At 40.8% G+C, this 21990-nt stretch overlaps 1 protein-coding gene across 1 annotated transcript in view; it reads left to right on the top strand.

The window, feature by feature from the left end:
• The window catches only part of CASR (calcium sensing receptor), a 73861-nt gene that overhangs the window by 18153 nt on the left and 33718 nt on the right, over window positions 1-21990 (top strand). Inside the window, exon 2 of the mRNA XM_071433212.1 lies at window positions 13636-14073. Coding sequence (XP_071289313.1) covers window positions 13889-14073 — 185 coding nt within the window. The 5' untranslated portion in view covers window positions 13636-13888. The remainder of the gene's footprint in view (window positions 1-13635; window positions 14074-21990) is intronic.

The raw sequence follows: 21990 nt of genomic DNA, 5'->3' as shown, positions 1-21990 counted from the left end.
ATGCTGTTTGCTGCCCCTGCTGTTGTGTTGATAGAAATGTTTATAGGGCTGTGATGTAAATAAGAGCACCAAGACTCAATCAGATTTTTTAAATGTTACCAGCGAGGATGTGTTCTGATTTACAGCAGGATCCTCTGGAACTTCTATCAGCCAAATATCTATTCTAGAAAGTTAAAATACAAGACCTGAATAAAACAGAATATTTTGTACCAGTCCCCAAGGCAGAGAACTAAAATAGATGTTGTCCTTTACACAGTGGCAAGTATGGAGTACTTCTGTGACTCCAATGCTGTATGAGCAATTTTGGCTCCAGCTTAAGGAGACTGTACTCTGAGATGATACAGGATTCCCACTCAGAGAGGAAAGGGAGGAAACAAAGTCAGGTATATAGCTGGGATCTTGTTGGGAGCTGTTAAAAAAAAAGACCATCCAAAGGGAAGGCTGTCCTTTCCACTGTGAAATGAATTTTTTGGTTTGTCACTTTAGGTGAAGGGGAATCTGTTTCATCCCCTGGTCTTCCACTCTTCTTGTTGCTGAAGAACAGATCCCTATAGAAGGAGGATCCTCACCTTTTGAAACTTTCAAGGGTCTATATTTCTTTCTCTTTTTCTGAGGCAAGGGGTACCATTTCATTCTTTGAGTGGTTTATGGGATGCAGGAAAGAAAACTGGAACAATTCGAAAGAGGATAGCATGGTTTTCTTTGAGTAAGTAGCAAGATTCCTCCCAGGAGAGGAGAAAGTATGGCTGAGAAATGGTGAATGGACATTTGGCTAGTGGTATCAGCTTCTTCGTTTGCTGTTCCTGAAATAGTCACACTTGTCACCTGCTTTTCCTCTCACCTTTTCTCCCACTCACCTTTCCCCTCCCACTTAGATAATGAGAGCACCCATTCTCTCAGCCCTTAACTAAGAGCTAAGTGGGGATGAAGTGAAGCCCTATGGGTAGGGGACTGTCTGCTGTAGAAAATTTCTGGAAGTGGAAATGCTTATCCAAATCTGGCCCTCTTCTGGTACTCCTTCATTTGACACATTAATCCTGCTACCCACAGAACTAGTCAGCATAATGCCCCATCATAAATAAAAGTACAGACATAAATATCTAGTCAAGGTAGAAAATATGGGTTTGGAGGATTTGCCTTTCCTTTGCCTCTCTCCTCTCCTCTCCTCTCCTCTCCTCTCCTCTCCTCTCCTCTCCTCTCCTCTCCTCTCCTCTCCTCTCCTCTCCTCTCCTCTCCTCTCCTCTCCTCTCCTCTCCTTTCTTTCCACCTGCTGAAATAAGCACAGAAGAGTTGTTTCCTTATCATGCTCCTGCTCCTGCATTTTTCCAGCCCAATTAGGCCATTACCAGGGCTAAATGAGGCATAGAGCCTCCAAAAGTCACACCGTCGTCCCGGAGATGAAGCGCGTAGAGCTGCAGAGCTGGCAGGCAGGCAGGCAAGGTGGCTGAGTGTGACCCCAGGTGTTTTTCTGCTGCAGAAAGATCACCTTCAAAAACGAGTGAGGGGGAAGTCAGAAAAATAATATTATTTTTGAAAGTGCTGTGTTAACTAGAAGTGGCCACATTGTGGTCAATTAGCACAGTTGTGTTTCGCAGGGATGCACAGAGGAAGTGGGTGGCCACGGTGTCTTCTGATTTCTGGACTGTGTGGCAGAATGAGCCATGAAGACCATGAAAGCTTTCAAGTACCTTCTAGTAGTTCTGGTATTAGTTTTTTGCTTGCTGGTCAAGAACTCCCTCCCTGCCCTTAGGTCTGCAGTGAGCAATCCCACTCTCCTGACAGACAGCTGGTATTCCAGCATCCAGGCTCCCTATCCAGCTGAGAGCCTTCAATCATTCCTATCATGCCAATAGGTGCAGTAAAGCAGGGTGCTCTTCAATTCTTTCTGTGGCACAATCCCTGTATTTGATTCTATTCCCAAGCTACTGGGAATTCTGTGTTGGATATGAAAATTATGCAGAGGATGAGGTTGTCTCTCCTGCCCTGAAGCTCTGGTATTCCTCACCAATGATGCTTAAATCATGAACTGGAAAAAATTATGTTATAATATCTAACACAATGGGAACAGGCCCTGTTTAGAAAGGCAGAGGACACAAAGCCTAGAAATTCAGTACACTAAAGCCTGGGATCCCCTGCTTTATTTCAGAGAGGAGCTGTGCCAGAAAAGAGGCTAATTTTCCATAATATGCTGTTTCAAGAACATAAGGTGTTGTGTGCTGAAAGAAAAATAACACATGCACTCTTACGAATTTTATTTTTGTACAATGAAGATAATGGATGAAGTCCTTTGCTGTGAATACAGATTATTTTGGAAGCTAAATAGCTTTGCTTGTCCCTACTTTCACTTGAGTTCTGCTGTCTTTACTCTCACTGAGCAGTACCTTAGTTACCAGCTAAATCATATGAAAATTCCTGAAGTATGTGGGAGTAGTAATACTAAATTCACCAACTAAATAAATCTAGAAGTGAGAAGGATACAATTCCCATTTTTCTCATTTAAAAGCATGATAGTGGACCTGTTGAGATAGCTGTAGTCAAAAGGAGCCCACACTTGAGCATTAGTAGACGTGTTCTCTTGGATTTAGTTATTTGAGGTGCTAATCTAAAAAGAGCCTGCTCTTCATCTGGGTAGTCTCCCCAGCAAGTGCCATGCTCCTGCTCTTCCTCAGTGCAAAATCCAGCTCAGCTGGTTAATTGCATCATCACAGCAGTTTAACTTAAACTGCATTTTCAGGAGAAAGCTAAGGTAAGGGTTCAAGATACATTTTGACAACTCCTCATGATCTCCAATAGTGATGCAATGAAAAATCACAATGACGTGATATCTTTGGTGATTATATCAGCTGAGAAGAGTGACAGTGAAATTTCAATAGGGAAATATCTTGTTCATTGAGGGTTTGATTTTGGGTTTTTTTTTCTTTTGTAAAATTAGGGCTGGTTTTCATAAAACTTTGTCCTGATAGAAATTTGCTTAGGACATTAATCAACTGCTAGCTAGTGGAGCTAGACATGCCCTTTATTAGACCCTGGCCCTATAATTTTCTAACACAACATTTTTGAAGCAGGTATCACTGGATACTGCTGGAGGCTGGTTCTTATACTGAATGGACAGTGATTTGAATCTGGATGGCAATTTCCAGCGTCCTCTTATATTATAGGGCAGATAACATGCATCTGTAGGGTTCAAAATGAATTCTGTAAAACCTTGAGTAAAGTGTTTACACTTGTCCACTCCATCTTTTACAAATCATTGTGGAAAGTTTACTTCCTACAAACTTGCAAATAATATCATGTATCCCTGGAGAGGGCAGGGGGTGCAACAGGGGAGAGCAACACTGGCTGTTTACATTGATGTTGCTGCTTGCCACTGCTGGCTGCATGTCATAGATCTGTGGTATCATCTTACTGACATCTCCAGCCACAAAATGCAGCCCCACAGGCCCAGACAGCATTTCTTGGGTGAATAAAGTAAAAATCATAACTGATAAACAAGTACTTGCATATCACATTGATCTTCCAGCGTGTTGCAAAGGCAGATGAGGGTCACTGTTCCTATTCCAGGGGTCAGTGTATAGTGTGCAGGATTGTATTCCTCCCTGTGCCCCATTCCATGGGACATGCTAGCACAAGCCAGATCTGCAAAGAAAACTCAGCAAAACTTGCCTTCTCTCAGTGTAGGACTAGAATGGGACACGTGCCTGTCTGTGCCCATAACTCACCTCCCCTCACTCTTGCAGTTGTACTCTTGAATTTCTTCTGTGCCTTTCACTGATCTATTTTAATGATTTATGGGTTTTGCAGAGCTTCTGTCCTTGCTAGAGTTCAATATTTCTGATGACCTTTCCAAGCTCCCTTTACATTGAATCTGTTTTTTTTTTTTCCTGGAGACCCTATTCACTACTGCATTCTCTAGCAGGAAGAGGTTACAGGTCATGTACAGGCATAAGAAATACAAAAATAGACAAGAATGTTTTGGTATTAGAATGAAAGGAGGGGAGAGAAGAAAACTGGAGAAGGAACAATAATTATTCTGTTCAGAAAATCATAATGAAGAGAAAATAAGCAATGGGAAAACATAGAAAATAAAAAGAAAAGAAAAAGGAAAAAGAAAAAGAAAAAGAAAAAGAAAAAGAAAAAGAAAAAGAAAAAGAAAAAGAAAAAGAAAAAGAAAAAGAAAAAGGCAGCCTGTGACAGTAGAGAACTAGAAATATAAAAGAAAGGATTAGGAATAAAAATGCCACAAAAATCCATAAGAATTTATTAATAAATCATGCTGGAGTCAGTATAAAAAGAAATTACCCAACACAAAGGAAGTGTTTATTTGTTTTTAATAATAGTATAAATGAGAAAGGAGCAATCAGCCAGAGGCCACTTTAGCTTCTGATGCAGCAAACCAATAAGTGCATGCTAAGCTTTTAGAATCTACTAAATTTCATTAAAGACAAGTCTCACTAAAGTTGAGCATATACTTAAGTGTTTTTTCTGAATTGGATTTATGTTGAAACTGGCTCAGAATTACAGTTGTCCTTGTTGTTTGGTTCACTGAGGATTCTTCAGGGGAAAAAATGTGAATAAAGCATTTTACTTCAAGCACAGATGTTGTTAAAAACAAAATCAAGTAAAATTAAAATAAATTACTAAGCAAAATATGTTTTCACCCATAAGCAATTTGACAAAGCTGGATTTGAAAAAGTGTTCAGCTTTCAGATCTGTATTTTATTTTTTTGCTAGAGAAAAGCCTGAATCAGCCTTGATTCAACTCATACTCAGTTTGACATCTGTAGACATAGACAAAGCATAGTTGCAATATGTTTCTACAATTATTTCTGGACACTATTACAAGTTGGGAAGCAAAGTCTCAAAGTAATTGACATATGGCTGCCAAGCCAGGCAGGATAAAGAAACAGGTATCATGTCAAGGGTCCTTCCCCTCAACAGCTGTGGGAGGGCACCAATTCCAACAAACCCGTACCAGATTTTAATCAGAAACATGTTATCCCAGTTTATTTAAAAGCTGCACTTAACAGACAGATTGACTTTTCTAGGGTCTTGCACCTAATCCTGATTAATCAAAGATGCCTTTGGAAATAATTTTGCTGATACAAATCAGATTCTTCTCATGTTTATTTACATGATCTGAGCTTATTTTCTCTTGCTGTTTTGTAGAGGAATAATCAAAAATTGGTTGATTAACTGAGAGAAATACAGAAAGATAATTATGCATTGCCTTATTTGAGAATTCTTTTTCTGTTATTTCATCTTCCCTGACCTTTTGGTTTGCTCACCACAGATCTAACACTGGCCAATCAAAAAGCATGAACATCTCTTTTGAATAACACTTCACTAAATTGTGTAACTTTAATTCTAACTACTCACAAATGACTGACTGCTTTGGCATCCCCCTGACCTCTCCTCTGTTCTTTTCTGCCTCACAATGTAGAGCAGAAAAAAAAAAAAAAAAAGCAGTTCAAGATGTCCTATCTTGGTGACCAGTCTTTCTAACCTATTATTTTTTAAAGAGAAGAAAGAGAGACAAAAATTAGAGAGAAATGTAAGGTATAGAGCATCCACGAGTTGATAACGGCAATAGTTCCTCCTTATTCTTTCCAGACAGACTACAGCAATGCAGTTCCATAAACTGTGTTCTTTGACTGGCATTTTTTTATATTAAAGAACTAAGCTGAAGAGTCTTTTCATTTACTTGTAGAAAAGCTCATCTTTAAAAAAATTGGGTTTATGCAAAGAGCATAACACAATCGTGTTGTTTCTGTGGGCATGCTGAGCAAGGAAAAAGGACTTTGCTAGGGGAATTCAATCCTTTTGTCAGCCCCAGAGATGTTTCTTGTAAGAGAGGAAGAACATAGATTAGAATTCTGTGTGTCCTAGGGCCACTTCTGTGTGTCCTAAGGCCAGAGACACAGGAAAGATAAATCCTGCAAGTCAGGAACTAGGGGCAGTTTGGTTGGGTGACACTTGCTGGCAAAGCTTCTGCACTGGATGTCCAGGAAAGACTTTTTTGAGATGCAGGAGTGTACATATGATGTGCAGGAATGTAAGGTGCCCTGAAAGGCACACAGGGTGAGTGCACGGCTGTTTCGCCTGCAGGCAAAATCAGAACAACTCAAGTTTCACAAACCACATCCCAGTGCCATTTGGATGCACCATGCCACAAGGGTGAAGATTTTCTTCATTCTTCAGAGTATCCCCCAGGCATCCTTTCTCTATCTGTCCAGGAGGGTCTAGTCAAAAATATAGGATGGGGTAAAGTATCTCTGACTGAAATGTACAGTCATTAGCATGGTTAGCATGGTTGAGACTTTCTTTAGGAGCAAGGAAATCCAGAGAAATCAAGTTAATAAAAATTTACCTTAGCAAAGTATTTCACTTGCTATTTTATTGCATCTCTTATGGGTCTCCCTTGATCTCCTCCATATATAAAGACAAAAATCATTAAACTACCAAGAAGCATTTAGATTGGTATTATATCAAAGGCATCTTTTCATCCACTGTAAATTGATAAAATAATGGGCTTTTTAAGAGGCAAGGTAGGAAACAACCAAGTTAGCAAACCATGGCAGAGCAACAGAAGGTCAGAATCTGGAACACAGAGAGGCAAAACAGGACACCTTTAAGATGTAGGCAAGATGGATTCCCTGGTACCTGAATTCTCTAAATCTGAGATTGCTCAAGGGTCCAGTGCAGCTCCCAGCATAAATTAGAGTAATCAATAACCAGTGGGTTTATGGCAGTTTCCCAAAAGGGCTGCTGTGGCTCTGGAACTCCGTAGGACTTGGAAATCCCTCCAAGCCTACTTGTTCTGCATGGATCCTCTTTGGTGCTGTAGCTTTTAAGCATATCTTAGCAGTTCTAATGAATTTGTCACAGGTCTCTTGTCCAAGATGCCTTGATAAACTCATGCATTCCAGTGCTCCCTTGGATGTGTGCACACATGCACTTTTCACACTTTTACTGAAGAAGGCACAGGAGTGGAAAGATGAGGAGTTGTAGAATTGTCTTATTCCCTTCCAGTGTTTGTTTCAGAGGTTTGTGATATGGCTTGGAGAAATGAGCCTTAGCTCTCATTGCAGAAAACACTTAAGGCTTTCACAGAAGCAAAAGCAGTCACATCTGTGAGGTCCCTGGAGCTGCTTCTCAGCCTGACTTACAGTCACACCTGTGAAGAAATGACTCCAAAGACATAAGTCACCCTCCACACAGATTTCCACTCAAAAACCACTTACAGCTCTGTGTTTGCTAATGGTGTTTGCTGAGTGCATCCAATGAGTCTCTAAGGTATTTTCTATTGCCACTTCTGGTTTTTTGCTTCCTGCCATCAGCAAACAGAATTATTTCCACAAAGGGATATCACATCCCAGATCACACTGATCAGGGATATTGAACTTGATACTGATGAAATGTTCAGTGAATCCCAAAGCCAGGTACAATCCTAATGAAAAGGTGGTTGCTGCAAAGCAAAGCAACCAATGGAAAGGTGGTTGTGCAATCGCAGCTACGTGGCTTGGCGTGGGATTGTGTGCACTTTGTGAGCCTGTGCTGAAGTGGGAGAGAGATCAGAGGCCTTGTAATGCCACATTAAATCCATGGAAAATGCTGCTTGTGGGCAGGTTTGGGTTTTTACCTGGTTATGCAACTGCCAGGAGCTGATGCTCTTTTGACTGCTGTTGCTACAACCAGATTTGTTTGAGACTCTGTGAAAAAAGTGTTCTGCTTATTCCTGGTTCCATTTTCCATCCATACCTGCAGTTCCCAAGAGTCTGGGACATCAGCCTCTAACATTTTAGGCTTCCTTGATCTCAAGTTTCTGTGTTGAGCAGAGTATCAGCAGTGATATCCTAGGCATGTTTCTGTCACTCTGATATTTTGTAGTGCTAAATAGATCAGGGTGGGACTCCACACTTTCATAGTAAGTTCTATATTATTGGGACACCAGTATATGACCTTAGGAGTAAAGGAAAGCTAAAGATTTGGCTGCTACATAAAAATAATGTTATAGATATGAAAACTCTAGAAACCTGAAGGGTAACTCTTAGACAAACTTGACAATGTTGGGTATATCAGACATAGCAGGATTGAATGCTATAATTGCCTGGTTTACTGTACTGCTTTCAATATTTAGTTTATCCTGGAGAATTGAGAATGTTACTCTAGAACAAGTGGTCAAATTTTTCATGACCAGCCTAGGTTCTTAGACCCACATTTCCTCCTGCAGTCTCTTCTTACCAGTGCTAAGTATATGACTTTCTTCATTTGAACTGGCCAAGTCTTGTTATGTATGAGCTTCAGCAGCTTCTTCAGTACTGTGGCTGATTTGTGTGCTGTGGTTTTGGCTTCCTCTTAGCTTTTATAATGCCAGGTGAGACTGTAATATATCATTTTTAACATACATTTGCTGTAGTGTAATAGTATATTACCTTCTTGACTTCTGCCAGAAAAATAGGATCTATAACAGGTAACATGCCCTTAAGATAATAGCAGGGCACAGAAATGCTGTCCTCGTGACCCTGATGGTCCTGATGATTTTAAAAATCTTTTTATTGCTTAAAGCTCTTGAATTCATGTTTTTCATTTAGTTCAAAACCAAGTGTGGAGGAGTGTTTTTAGAACAGAATCATTGTTCTAGATCTGAATTTTTCTCTACACTCATCTGAAATCTCCAGATTTTTCCAAGGCTGACATTCCATCTCTCAATCATGCTATTTGTCCAGATAAAAATCTCCTTATTTTAGGTAGTGTGTTGTGTAAGAATTGTCTTTTTCTCCATAGGCAAAATGTTCTCTGTAGTAAATTTTCAGTTAACACTTGCCTTGTTTAAAGATGGAGCAGTTTAGTTCCACAAAATGCAAGCACAGGTCCTCCATTTGAGCACCCCAACACTCTGGTTCTGATTACATCTTTGATGCAATTGTCCCTCATTTTGACCAAAGAGGTGCAGGAAGCTTGAGCTAATGCTTGCTCTGGTGACAAATGTGAACAATTTACTTTTTCTTGTATTGTCATGGTACCTAACCACTAGAAGTCTGGTCTGGTCTTAGAAGTATAGAAGAAGTATGAAGACTTATATTCTGTGTCCATTGTCCACTAAAGTCTCATTCTTTAGCTTCCTTGGGGCATCCAGGCCTCCCAGAAGCAGAACAAACCTGATGTGTGTGAGGCCAGGGTCTTTTTCCATGGCTGTGAGCAGGAATTTTCCCCAGCTCTCTGCTGTGTAAAGGTCCTGAATGCCCAGGAGACTCAGTTGAGCTTGTCCATGCTAGTTCCTTGTTGGTGCCCAGGATGATCATGTGAAATTTAGCAGGTTCTACCTTTGAACTGAATGTGAGGGAAAAGTTTTTGGAAAATGATAATTTCTTGTGAATATAAACATGCTGAACTTTGCTTTGTGTTTAGCTGATAAGTTACCATTAGTTAACAATATCATGCTGTTCCAAAAAAAGATAAATGCCACGCTGAGATGTACAAACAGGGCTGTAGTCTGCAAGACACACAAAGTAATTCTACTACTTTGCTCAGTGCTTGTAAGGGCCAAACAAGGACACTGTGTCCATTTCTGGGCACTGGTCTTCACCAAATGTGGAGAATGCTGGAGAGAGGCCAGAGGAATGAAATAAGAATAATTTCCTGAAAAATCAGGAAAGCATTTTTATTTAAAAAAAAGAAAAAGTTAATTTAATTTGCTTGGTCTAAGAAAAAGAGTAAAAGGGGAGGTGAATCAAATCCCAAATAAGGTGATTATGGGCAGGGAAGCACTGGCCTTCATGTGGTAGATGGGAGAAGAAGACAGGCTTAAGCTGTAACAAAAACCACTGAAATTAGATGCGAAAAAACATTTTCTTTGGTAAGAGCAGAGAAGCATTGAAGTAGGCCGCCCTGTGTGTCTGACTGGTTTTCTTCCTGACAAGGTCTTAGAGAAAATAGGCCAGGAGGTGCACTACTATTGCTGAGTCCTTCTTGGGCTAAGGGGCAACTTCATGGAGATCCCTTGAGATCCTTCCCATGCCAGCTCTTTGATGTACCTGAGCAGCTGCTGTGAGAGTTGTGGTTAGTTACTGTTTGATTAATAATTTCTTCATCAGTAATGCATGCCATAGGTATGCCATTCAGCTTCCTTTCACCCAAAAAACCGAAGATTTATTGAACATTTCTGGATTTTTCTGCCTGATTTAGTCTGACACCTAAAACTTTCATTCAGCTGGCAAAATGGTACTGATTGCTGCAATCTTTCCAAGTATCCACAGCTGTACCTGGCTACCCTCCCTCCCCACCTCAGCTATTGCTCCTGCCATGGCAATAGTTGCCTGGTAGCTCATCCTGTCCCTGGAACTAGTTCAAATTCCTCCATGGAAGCTTAGAAGCTCTATTCCAAGACAGCTCAGAATTAAAATGTCTGACAGTTAATGACATAGAGTGAAAAAACTATTATTAGGATTATTTTTAAAAGGGAAGGGGGATTAAAAATCAGGCCATGTCAAAAAAAAAAAAAGAAAGAAAGATAAAATTACTATTTAGCTTTTATATTTTTTGCAAAGGTAATCTTATAGAATTTTATTGGCTGAATATATGTACAGACAAAAGGTGTTCTGCATTGAAGAGCTCATATAATGTTCTATGTGTAAAAACATTTGCAAAAGAAAAAGATATCAATGGATTCCATCTTAATTCAGTTGCTTGTTAATTTAATCTTTTTTTTTATTTATTAGCTGAAACTGAAGGACCACAGTAATTTGTTCTATTAGTAGTACAATTTCCACTTGTAGTATGCTGAGTTTTATGTCTGTAAGCATACATCAACAGCTAATTCAATCATTAGCTGTGTAATGCCTTCTTTAATAAGGAAGAGGCTCATAATCTTAATCTAATAAAAGAAAAGAGAGCTGCAGGAAAATTTGCAACAACAGAAATTGATACTAGAGGATATTATCTGGGGCACTGGCAACAAGATCACAACCGTTCATCAGGAAATCGGTACCTTCAAATATTCTCATCTTCAGGTGTGCAGGGCACTTGAAAGCAGCTGTGAGTCCTCTGTCTCCCATTAAATGAGTTTGGTTTTCCAGCTATAGCTGAAATTTTGGTATGGAGAGTTGTAAATTTGGATAGTGAGATTTATAAGGAGCTGACTATACACTTTGTTTTCTTTTTCTGTGCCAGTGCATCTTTGGACATTTATCCTTCAGTTTTCTGCCTCAGGGGTGTGCTTTATGTATACACAGCCCATCTTGTTCCCAGACTCTGATGTTACTTCAGTTCTGTGTCCTGTCTCTGAGAACTGCTAGTTCCAAATTACTCAGAGAGATACCAACTGATGCCCTATACCATGAATGAATGATTTTGTTTTCATTGTCTATTCCATTGTCATGCTCTTGAATGGCAACTGGGACTACTAACTGCTGTAAGTGCTGTTTTAAAATTTGCTGTATTTTGCCAGTTTGGATGCTTTGACTTTGTCTACTGTGAGAAAAGAGAAATAAGAATGTGAATTTACTTTTTCTACATTTCATACTTCAGCCATGTACCGTCTTGTGGTTAGGAGTTCCAAAATATTCAGTAGCATCAGCCCAAACCCCTACACAGCAGCCCAGCAAACAAAATTATATTGTCTGTCTGCTGCTGATGGAAACAATTTCCTTTTTCATAAGCCAATAACCCCAAAGGCAAAAGAAAGCCTTATTAAAGTACAAGCAGAAAAACTGAGTAGTAAATCAGCAGGCTGTGGTCTTCCCACAGTGGATGGGGAAGTCACTGACCTCATCCCACCTTGGTTGAGTCCCACACGTGGTTCCTTGCCCAGACTCCAGGAACGCCATCCCTGCAGCTATCGGAGCATGCAGTCCCCCGGGTCCCTGCCATCCCACAGCCACCTGGGGGAGGGGATGAGCTGAGCTAAAGAGCATTAGTCAGACCATCCCATGTCTTTGCAGTGTCCCTTCAGAAATTGCTTGCCCTGTTTCAAACCTCTCACCTCTAAGTGCTGGCCCTGCCTGTGCTGGTCCTCACCTCAGGACACTGTATCAGCACTTCACCAGTGTTTGTATCTTTCCTGAAACTACAGGTGATGGGAGGAAAATTACATTTCTCTCACTGAAATATGGAAAAATGTTTTGTTCTTTATTCTGTTGGGCACTGAAGAAGACAAAACACCATCCATCTGCGAGAAAAGATCAAAACCCAAACACCTTCATGACACTCACTCGTTGCATTGCTCTGTCCCCTCCTAATCCTGGTTCTGGCTAAAATTCTATCATCCAGCTGTCAAAGGGCCACTTGCCAATACCTAGACATATCTTGATATCTAGCCAAAGATTTGATTGCCCTTGCCAATAAAAATGCACTGTTCGAGCCAGGGCCAAAGAACAGTTTAGAGCAGACCTGCCACAGAGAATTGCAGTGTCTGCCCAGCTAAGTGCAGTGACCACAGAGGCATGAGAACAGCAGGAGCTTTGTCTCTCCTCTCTCATTGACTGCTGCATCCAAACCTTCATTGTAATGAAAATGTATGAAATAGTTCCACATGCCTGGTGGTCATACAGCATGCAGGATCATCCAGTCTGGCTACCAGAAGAAGCCTCACAATCACAATTTTTCCCTGCATAGCTCTTTATTTGACCTAGGTGAAGATCAAATCCATATAGCTGCATTTAGTGATAATAAGTCAGCCTCATAAAAAGGTTCTCAGCACTTAAAAACTCTTGATGACTTGCTTTAGAAATTAATTGTCCTCAAGATTAGCAATGTATGCCTAGCTTCTACTCTAAATTTCTCTAACTTCAGATTCTTACTACCAGCTTTTAGACCTGTTTCAAATAGGCTGAAGAGTTGTTCATTGTGAATTTTCTGTGCTATCTCCTCTCCTGTAGCCATAGCCCTTTTCATATGCCATAATTAAGTTAGTTCTTCATTTGGGATGCCTGTAGACATGCTGCAGGGAAAATGTATTGAGCATGGAGAAGCTGCAGAATTTTTCATCCCCAGGAAACAGGCTTCAAAGGCTGCTATAGCTAAGCTTTCAATGCTCAAACCTTTCAAGCCTTCATGACTCATTATGGAGAAGTATCTTGGTTTCAAATGCTTCCCTGGAGTTCATTCTCCCTTTCAATGCAAAAGAACTCTTTCTGAGCCTGAAAGAGCTTGTTTTATTTTTATCAAGGATAAGTTCAAAGACAGAGGGTTAAGAATGATCAATGGACAGGAGATGGTGGACCAACACCAAAAGATTATTATGGTTATTTCCTTAAGAGAAAGGCTTGATTCTTACTGTGTTGATGCTTCCTTATTCCCCACTTGCCCACCCAGGTCTCACAGTGTGCTCTGTTCATAGACACCGATCAGATCCCAGGTTTTACAGCATCTGCTATGACCAGAGCCAGACAGAACCATAGGAAGATTAAGCCACCTACCTTAGGTATGTGGCAGAGGATCAGGCATCTGACATTATTTGAGGAGGTGTGGCTGTGTCACCAGGGTGCCTGGATGACTTTTCCAAGGTTGTGATATGTCCCAGGTGGGTTGTTGAACTTCAGGGGCATATTGAGGGCTTGGCTTGACAAAGCAGAACCATCATGGCAATGAGGGGTCCTGTGTATAGCTGGAATCACTTTTCAAATCTTTCTCTTACAGTTCTCAGAGATGGGCTCTCCATAATGCTTCAGTTATGAAGGAAGAAGGGAAGCTGAATTGTTTTTTTGCAATGGAGAAGACAGAGGGAGAAACACCAGCACTGTGGCTCCCACCTTGTTGCTTATCTCCCTGCCAACATGTGCCCCAAATCCTCTCTGTTCTGTATTAAGGAAAGGAAAAGCTTTGACATCTGCTTTCTTACATCATCTTTTCCAATTTTGCACCCGATAACCCCCTGGTGAAAAGAGGAACAATGACTTCATATAGCTGCTGCTTGATTCTTTTGCTGTTTACCTGGAGCACTGCTGCCTATGGGCCAAACCAACGGGCACAGAAGAAGGGAGACATTATTCTTGGAGGATTGTTCCCCATTCATTTTGGAGTGGCTGCTAAAGACCAGGATCTAAAATCAAGGCCAGAATCAGTGGAGTGTATAAGGTAAGCTGGTAAAAAGGAATATAAAAAATTTTGGTGGGGAAATCTTCACATTTCTTGACTTTATATTGTGTAAATATGGTCTGAAATCTGATGCTTGTGACTGGAAGGTATGATGGAAATAATGGAAAAAACAAATGTATGTTAAACAGTAACATAAATACTGTTTGGACACTAAAAGAGGGCAATCTTTGTACTACCTGAACCTGCCAAAACATTAATATACTGATCTATCTGGCCATTCACAGGGCACATTTGAATAGCATCTGAAAATTAGCTTCCGTAGCAGAACAGAAAATTACCAATAGTGCCCTTTAGCTCATTTGATTAAAATTATTCATGGCCAAATAGTTTAGAAATCAATTTTTTGTCCAGTTCCACCTGTCATCTTCTAAGACTTTAAAAACTGTTAAGTTGCCTAAACAAGTGAAAATGTTAAAGTGAGATAGGTCAGGGCTTTTGAAAAATCCCAATGAATGACACATAAATGTCTCCTTAGGACTTTGTAAAAGTCCTAAACTTTAGACCAGGCTTCCCTCACCCAGAGTTCTTCTCTTTTGTGTAAACAACAAATCTATGTTTTGTCTTAAGTGTTTGGGAGTTAACCTTGGAGTGAGAAATGCACATGAAAACAATTTCTCTTACTATTGAAGTGTAGGCATGATGAAACGTGAGGAATTTTTAACATTACAAGCCTACACATAATACACAGAACAAGTGGAAAGTGTGACAGAAACTGCTGCAACTGGATCATATAAACAAAATATTAGAAATTCATGTGGATTTCTGTCATAACAATGCATGAGAAAACATTTCATTGTTATGGGACTTCTGTTACCATATGTGTGGAGAACTGTGTATCTGGATTTATTTGGACCTCTCATCTTAGGCTGGGGATTTAGCAGTTTTGTTGCAGATGGCAATGAAGGAGGGCTGAGAGCATTCCTGTTACACTCACAGATTTCAGGTGTGGTTTCCCACTGGGACCACGAGCAAGACACGTCCATCTAGGTTATGAGATCATCCCCAGAACCATCTCCTGTCACAAGGAGCACACACAGGTGTCAATAATCAGGGATTACTTTGGTTTCTTCTGTGTGTGCACAGGAAAGTCGTGAACTAAATGTATGTGCAATGTCGATTTCATGGAGCAAGAATCTCTGCCAGCATTTTTTTCCTCTCTCAAATGCATTATTTTAAAAGTGGAATGCTGGAAAGCAATGGATGTTTTCAGCTCTATTTTCTTCTTCTCCTGCTCCAGCTGGCAGGCAGGACAATGCACGTATTTGCAAACTAAACAGCTTTCACTTCTATCGACTCTGGGTCAGCCTCGGTGGCTGTCTTGACATGGTCACATTATTGGAAGAGATGGCTGGAAAATGTTCTGCCACAAGTACTACAAGTGTGTGGTTGCCAAAAGGCATGTTGATGAGGTAGCACTGCCAACAACAGGCAAATCCTGAAAAGCCAGACTAGCTGTTTTAAGGACACAATGGGAGATCCTTCTGAGTGGCTTTCAATCTGCTAAAAGGTATCCTCCAGCTGAAATTTGCCTGGATAAAATTCCTGTTCTTTTTACCCTTGCACCAAGAAGATGTAGGTGGAAAAGAGAAAAAAAAGATGTCTGCAGAGCCAGGCATTTGTGGCACATAAGCTTCAGGGAGTTGGATAAATTGTGAGTTGATAGTATAATGCAGTTGGAGAAAGAATGAAGGTCAGAGATTAGCTGCAGAGGTAGTAGAAACCACAAAAGGAACAAGGGGATGATTGGACCAGAAATAACCGGAAGTTGCTTCATTGCACGCATCTTTTCCAGAAAATGTCCCTTTGCAGGAAATGTTGAATTCAAAAGAGGCTGGATTAATAAGACTTTTTGAGATTGGTCATCAGGTTTTAATGATGGAGGTAATAAATACATGGGAATGTTTGTGTGTATTCCTTGTTACTGGTACACATAAAATTGAGAGATATTTTTTCTGAAAGGATTTTCTATTTTAAGCAGTACTGAAGTCAGAAAATCCCTCCTGCTCGACTTGTACAGAAATCTCTCAACACAACCATGGTAGCCATTTTTTGTTTTGGACCCTGTGATCAGGCATTAGCCTGTGGCAGGGTTGTGCATGCTGACTCTAGGAGTTCAATACATTCTTCAAGTCTTTTGCTAAAATCTTACATTATCACATGTGAGTTTCCTAGGTTCCAGGCAACTGACTGGTCTGGAATTATCAAACTTGTATTTTTGGGGGCAGAAAAAAAAAATACAGGTTCTAGTTTCTTCACATGGTGAGTCTCCCCGATCTTGTAGTGTCAAAAACTTCTGTAGGGTGGGAAATCCACAGATTAGCAAATTAGATAGAAATCCATAGGGAAGCACAAAGGTGACTGTACATGGTCAAACCAAAGGTACTGAATCTGTCCCATACCTTTACCTTTCCCTGTTGCCCTTCTCTGAGCCTTCTCCAGCACTGGTGTATCGTTTCAAAGCTGAGGCTAATAAGTTTTATACCCGCCCCGTTTCAGATTGCTGCATACAATTTTTGATCTCTTTATTAGGTAGAAAAATGTGTCTCGTATCACATAAGAAAATTAGACCCAGGTCACTCCAGGATAATGAGCATCCTCTCTCTTTCCTCATGGTCTCAGCAAGTCATGAGGCTGTATGAAAATCTCCACAACAAGACCTGAGGGTCCCACTGAAACCTTTGGGTCGTCTATTTTAGAGTTCAGAATCAAACAACTTTAGATAATGTGGTTTTCCTCTAGTCTGAGGACTGTTTAAGCTGATTGGTGCTGTTTGGACATTTAGCTGTGTTGAGTGCCCATACCCATGCTCCCAAACTGGACTTCCCAATGGACAGGACAGTTGAGGCTTCTCAAAAAGGATAGGACAGTTTTCTCTCCACTTTCTCAGTTTTTATGTTCTTCATGCTCTTGTGGCTCAGCATCTTTCTCTCCAGCTCGGCAAACATACTGGCCTGAACCTACCGCGCATAGCTGGCACATGATTATTTAGAAACTATGTAGATAACTCAGCAGTGAAAGGAAAAGGGAACAGTAACAATCAGTTCCCCATTCTTTTTGTGTTGTTGCTACTGAAAATGCATCCCTGTGCTCTAAACACTGAACTGTAGAGTCCAAAGTGAAAATGTACCCATGATTGTGCCACATTAAATGTCAGATAGGAATACACCAAGCAAGAGCAGTTTTGTTTCCTGTTTGTTGTTTCAGCAATCAAGGATCCTACATTTGATATGAATACACCTCCTGTCTTTGTATGCCTCAGGTGCTGCTGCAGCAACTTTCCCCATAACATTTGCTGATGCATATCTGATGTGTGCAGGGGAGGCAGAGACTGAGGACAGCACCAGCAAGCCCTGACCCCCATTCCATTCCCTGTCAGCACCCCAAGAGGCCTATTCATAACCTGATTTTTCTGCCCCTTCTTGATTTCAGTGAGATTAGCAGTTTTCTTGTATTCTGATCATCAGTCTAGCTAAGGTCCCACACTGTGACACAAAGCTTTCAAGCTGTGAAACTGTGGTGAGACATTGTCCCCAGTCATAGTGTAAAACTTCACAGAGCATGGCTCCAGGACTCCGTAGCCACTGAGCTTCTCTGCCCATCTGAGAGAACAGAATTTTAATTCTAGCCCTTGCAGATGTATTTGCTAATCCCATTGCAGACCTGAATGTACAACAAGGTATTTGGAATTTCTCTTCCCTAAGATGTAATTATATCATTTTCTCTCTCTTCCATTCGCCTTCTGAATTGTAATTTTTTAATTTTTTTTATTTTCTTTGTTCTGCATAATTCCCCTCTCCCACAGTCCTTGATTTTAAGAGTGGTAAGCAACTCATTATACCTATGACTACAGGAATCCAACAAATGACTGAAGGTCTCCCCCTTGCATAGCTTAGAAATAACAGTAGCAGCAATAACATGCAATTAATGTACTGGAAATCTAGAGAGGACAGAGAAATTAGTATGTGCATACAACCACCAGAGAAAGAGGAGTGCTGGTGTGATCGAAAGGTATATGCAGGCTTTGCCACCATTTCTGAGTATAAGTACCTGTCAGATATGGGGGGGTAAGTGAAAGCTTTATTCAGAGCTTTCACATCACTTTCTCTTTTTTTTGCTTCATATTCCATTGCTTAGTACTTCGCAAGTGTGATAAATGAAGGTCATGAATACACATGAGGCTGTGAATTATTTCTTTGTGGAGACTAGCAAGGATCAGGACCAATTTCTCTGCTGGATCCAGACAGTAAGAGCTGTTAAAACCAAACCACACAAACAAACAGGGGATAGAGCTATGGGGAGCTTACACCATGCAGACAGCTTGTGCCCCTTCATTTGCATAGCCTTGCTTTGAAGCGTTGGCTGGGACATTTAAGCCATCCTGAGCAGCGTTTGACAGACATGTTTAGTTTCTAGCAAACTGGTCTGCTGCACAGCTGTCCTCTGCAGAGGTGGCAGTTCCAGTGAGGTATTTTTTCCAATTGCTCTCTCCCAGTTTGTGCTCCTCCTTGGGAATAGAAAGATCAGTGGGTTGCATACTCTGAGAGGTGGGAGAAGTATCAGAAGGGAAACCTTTAAGGAAGGAGTGTAAATAAAAATCCCCCTCTACACCTGTGGGCTCTGAATTATTTACATTAAACTCTCATTTAGAGTTTAATGGCCACTTTTCATAGCACTACATCTCACAAAATGCAAGACTATGTGAACATACATGGAAAGTAATATGGCAGAAAATGAGCTTTGGAGGCTGCTTCTTTTCCATCAAGAAAATACCAGTGGCTACTTAGATATTCTGGAAATCTAATGAAACCTTACTTCTGATAGTAAATACTACACAGTTTCTTCATTGGAAATTACCAGTCAAATTGCTGCATGGTTGACAGAGCATTCCAGTGACTGATCATATTAATCACAGCAGCAGCATGGCACAGGAGGTCAGCTGCATCGGTGGGACCTACTGCCAGGTTCAAAGGCTGCTCTTAGCAATCCCTTATGTACACACCGAGCAAAGAGGAACCTGTCTGCAGCCCCTTGCTGGGATCTTACAGTATAGTGGGAGAGAAGTTGTCTACAAAATATCCATTCACAGAAATTGGAAGGATCTTGCTTTATTTAGAGCCATTTGGCAGCACTGCCTTTGTCTGACCATATCTGTTATGGAACCGATACAACGCTGTCTCAGATGACAAAATGACAGCATGTCTGAAGATCTATCGGGTGTTAAAGAAGACAGAATGAGGAGTGCTGTCTTCATCCCATCTGATCCTCTCCTCCTGAGCTGCTGATGCTGCTGTCAGGAGAGGTGCAAGTGAAGAAAACAGCAGGTCTCTTGCCTAGGTTAGTTTAAGACAAATTTTTGAAAGTATTTCAAAGGTATTTTGGATTCTAGCTCCCAGAAAACAGCCCTACTCTCCTTTCCCTCCAAAAATAAAATCATTCCAAATGCAAGTACCTGAGCTAGAGGTCTTATACTGTAAATATATAGTAATCAGGAGCATATGTCAGAAAGGAAAATAAAATCAACTGTGTATTGTGGGCCTTAGTCTACATTTACTGAATTAAATGCCAAATATTTCTTTGAAAGAAAGGGTAAGATGATCCAGTTCACTGCTTTCAAAGATACCATCTGAAGATATCACCTTGTGGCATTTTAAAAAATAAAGCCAAATTCCTTCAAGCAGGCAAAATAATTTTCTGTCATACTTCACCTGTATAATTTAAAGTGAGCAGGCTTTAAATTTGCTTTTTAATTTTGCTTCACTCAAATGTGTGAAGCTTTTCCCAGCAGTATAGCGGTATCTTTGAACTTGCCAGGTTCTCAGTAGCCTTCTCTTTAAATATAGAAGATGCAATCCAATTTTTCTCTTTTACATGAGGAGCCTGAATATGGCTCCTTGCTTCAAATCCTATTCATATTAAAAATATCTGTAACCATGTGCAGCTTTTGAAAAAGAGGTGTCACATTGTTTCCATTTATCCCAGTATGCATTACTGACCACTTGAAGCAATATGGTGTGCCCAACATGTCTTTTCCTGTACACAGCACTCACTGACTCGATCCATCTGAGCCTTGCCCTTTTATTCCAGAGCTCTCTTGTTGCATCTCATTCCTTAATAGTTTGGAACTAGAGCAAAAAATATTCTAAATGACCAAATTACTTCTATCAGTAACCCACACCCTCATACTTCTGAAGACTAATCTTAATAAAGCTAAGTGTCCCTTTGGTAATAAGTTATAACTAGGACTCAAACTTTTTGACCTGAAGAGATCTGTACTGAAATTGTGCTGTCTGGGCTTTGAGGCATAACCTCAGAGCTGAACATCATTTGGAATTTGGCCAAAGATGTCTGGAGAGGTGAAGTCAAGTTGAATAAATGAACTTTTTAAGACTTAAAGATAAACCTTAGATGTGATATCATTAGAAATTCTGACCCCAGATGAATCAGATAAAACTCCTGGAATGGAAGTAATGTGGCTTTGTTCATTCAGCTTTGAAAAAGTCAGACATAGCTAACATCAACTTTGGAAGCAATTAATTTAATCCAGCCATTAAAAATGTTTAGGTCATATATCTCAGAGATCGAAAGGTTGTGATTTCATTAAGCTTATTTTTAGAAATCTTCACCTTAGTAATAGAAACATTTCTCTAAGCACTTCAAAATGTAACTCATGTGAAGCCTACAATTTACCATTTCATATAGGATCTCTTCTTGGCCAGGCTATTTCCCCAGGCTTTTCCAATTTTGGGGCCTGTCACTTTTCCCAGTGTATCTCAAGCATAACAGCATTGACACTTTCCTGTTTTCACCTGCAACTCAGCACAAAACTGCAAACTAGCTGCTATCCTGACTCTTAGTGCATTCCAAGGAAAGGCAGGTTTCAGCTGATGAAAGATTCTGCCATTCCAGCTGCATCACCCTAAAACACGGCAGCCTCACAGGCGCACAACTGGTTGCCAGGGCAACTTTACAGGGGAAACACAGTAAAACTTCAGAATAATATGTATCAAAGGTACTTTCTTGCTGCTGCTTTCCACGAATAAGTTTCTCTCCTTTGTGGATAAGCAATCATCGTGCTTCAGCTTCTTCCACTGCCAGGCCACTGATGCCATAAACAGGGACTCACAGTTCCTGCAGGACAGTTGCCATCAATCTGCAGCTCTGCTTCTAGCTCCGTGCACAGGTGCAAGATAATCAGAAAACTCAGCTTCTCCATCTTAGAGAAGAGAGGAAGCTTCAAAAAGTAGTTTCAGTTTCACAGACCAGCTCTGAGGGCATCTTCTGAGTTCATGTCTAAAGCAAATTGTGTGAGAGAGCCATAATAATGAGAAAAGTTACTCCTTGAGCAAAGGCACTGTGAAGTATCTAATTAACAAGTTATCAGTTTGCACTAGGCCCAATATTTATAGCGTGTCTCTGATCTCTGGCATGAACAGTCTGACTGTGCTCTCTCTCACAAACTGAAGGGTGCCATGTGAGGCCGAATTTCCCTGAGCAGAGTTCCCTGGCATCTCTGCATCCAGCAGTGTGCCAGTGCTGTGGCTCAGCCTGCTCTGCCTGCCCAAAGCCAGAAGGAGCTGACACACTCCAGGAGTATCCCGAGCCTAAGTCCCAGGCAGCATCAGCACAGGCTTAGCAGACACTGCCATCTGCATTCAGAAACATGTCAGAGGAGCCTGGAAGCAAACCTGGTAGGTGTAGCTTTCAGTCAGAGGATCACAACATCCATTTCCTCAGGGATCGTGAGATCAGGTTGAGGGTCCTGAGCACAAGGGACAGGCCAGAGTCATCACTCCAGACATCCTGTCTTTTAACTTTCCCACGTTTTAGAGGACTTAGAAAAGTTTACCTCTGAAGTGAACTCCCAAACTGAAAAGTTGAGAGCCAGAACTAAACCTT

This window comes from Agelaius tricolor, unplaced genomic scaffold (genome assembly GCF_023055355.1).
Source record: "Agelaius tricolor isolate 1412-34295 unplaced genomic scaffold, bAgeTri1.0.p SCAF_9, whole genome shotgun sequence".
Lineage (NCBI taxonomy): Eukaryota > Metazoa > Chordata > Aves > Passeriformes > Icteridae > Agelaius > Agelaius tricolor.
This window is presented reverse-complemented; position numbering and strand designations above follow the sequence as displayed.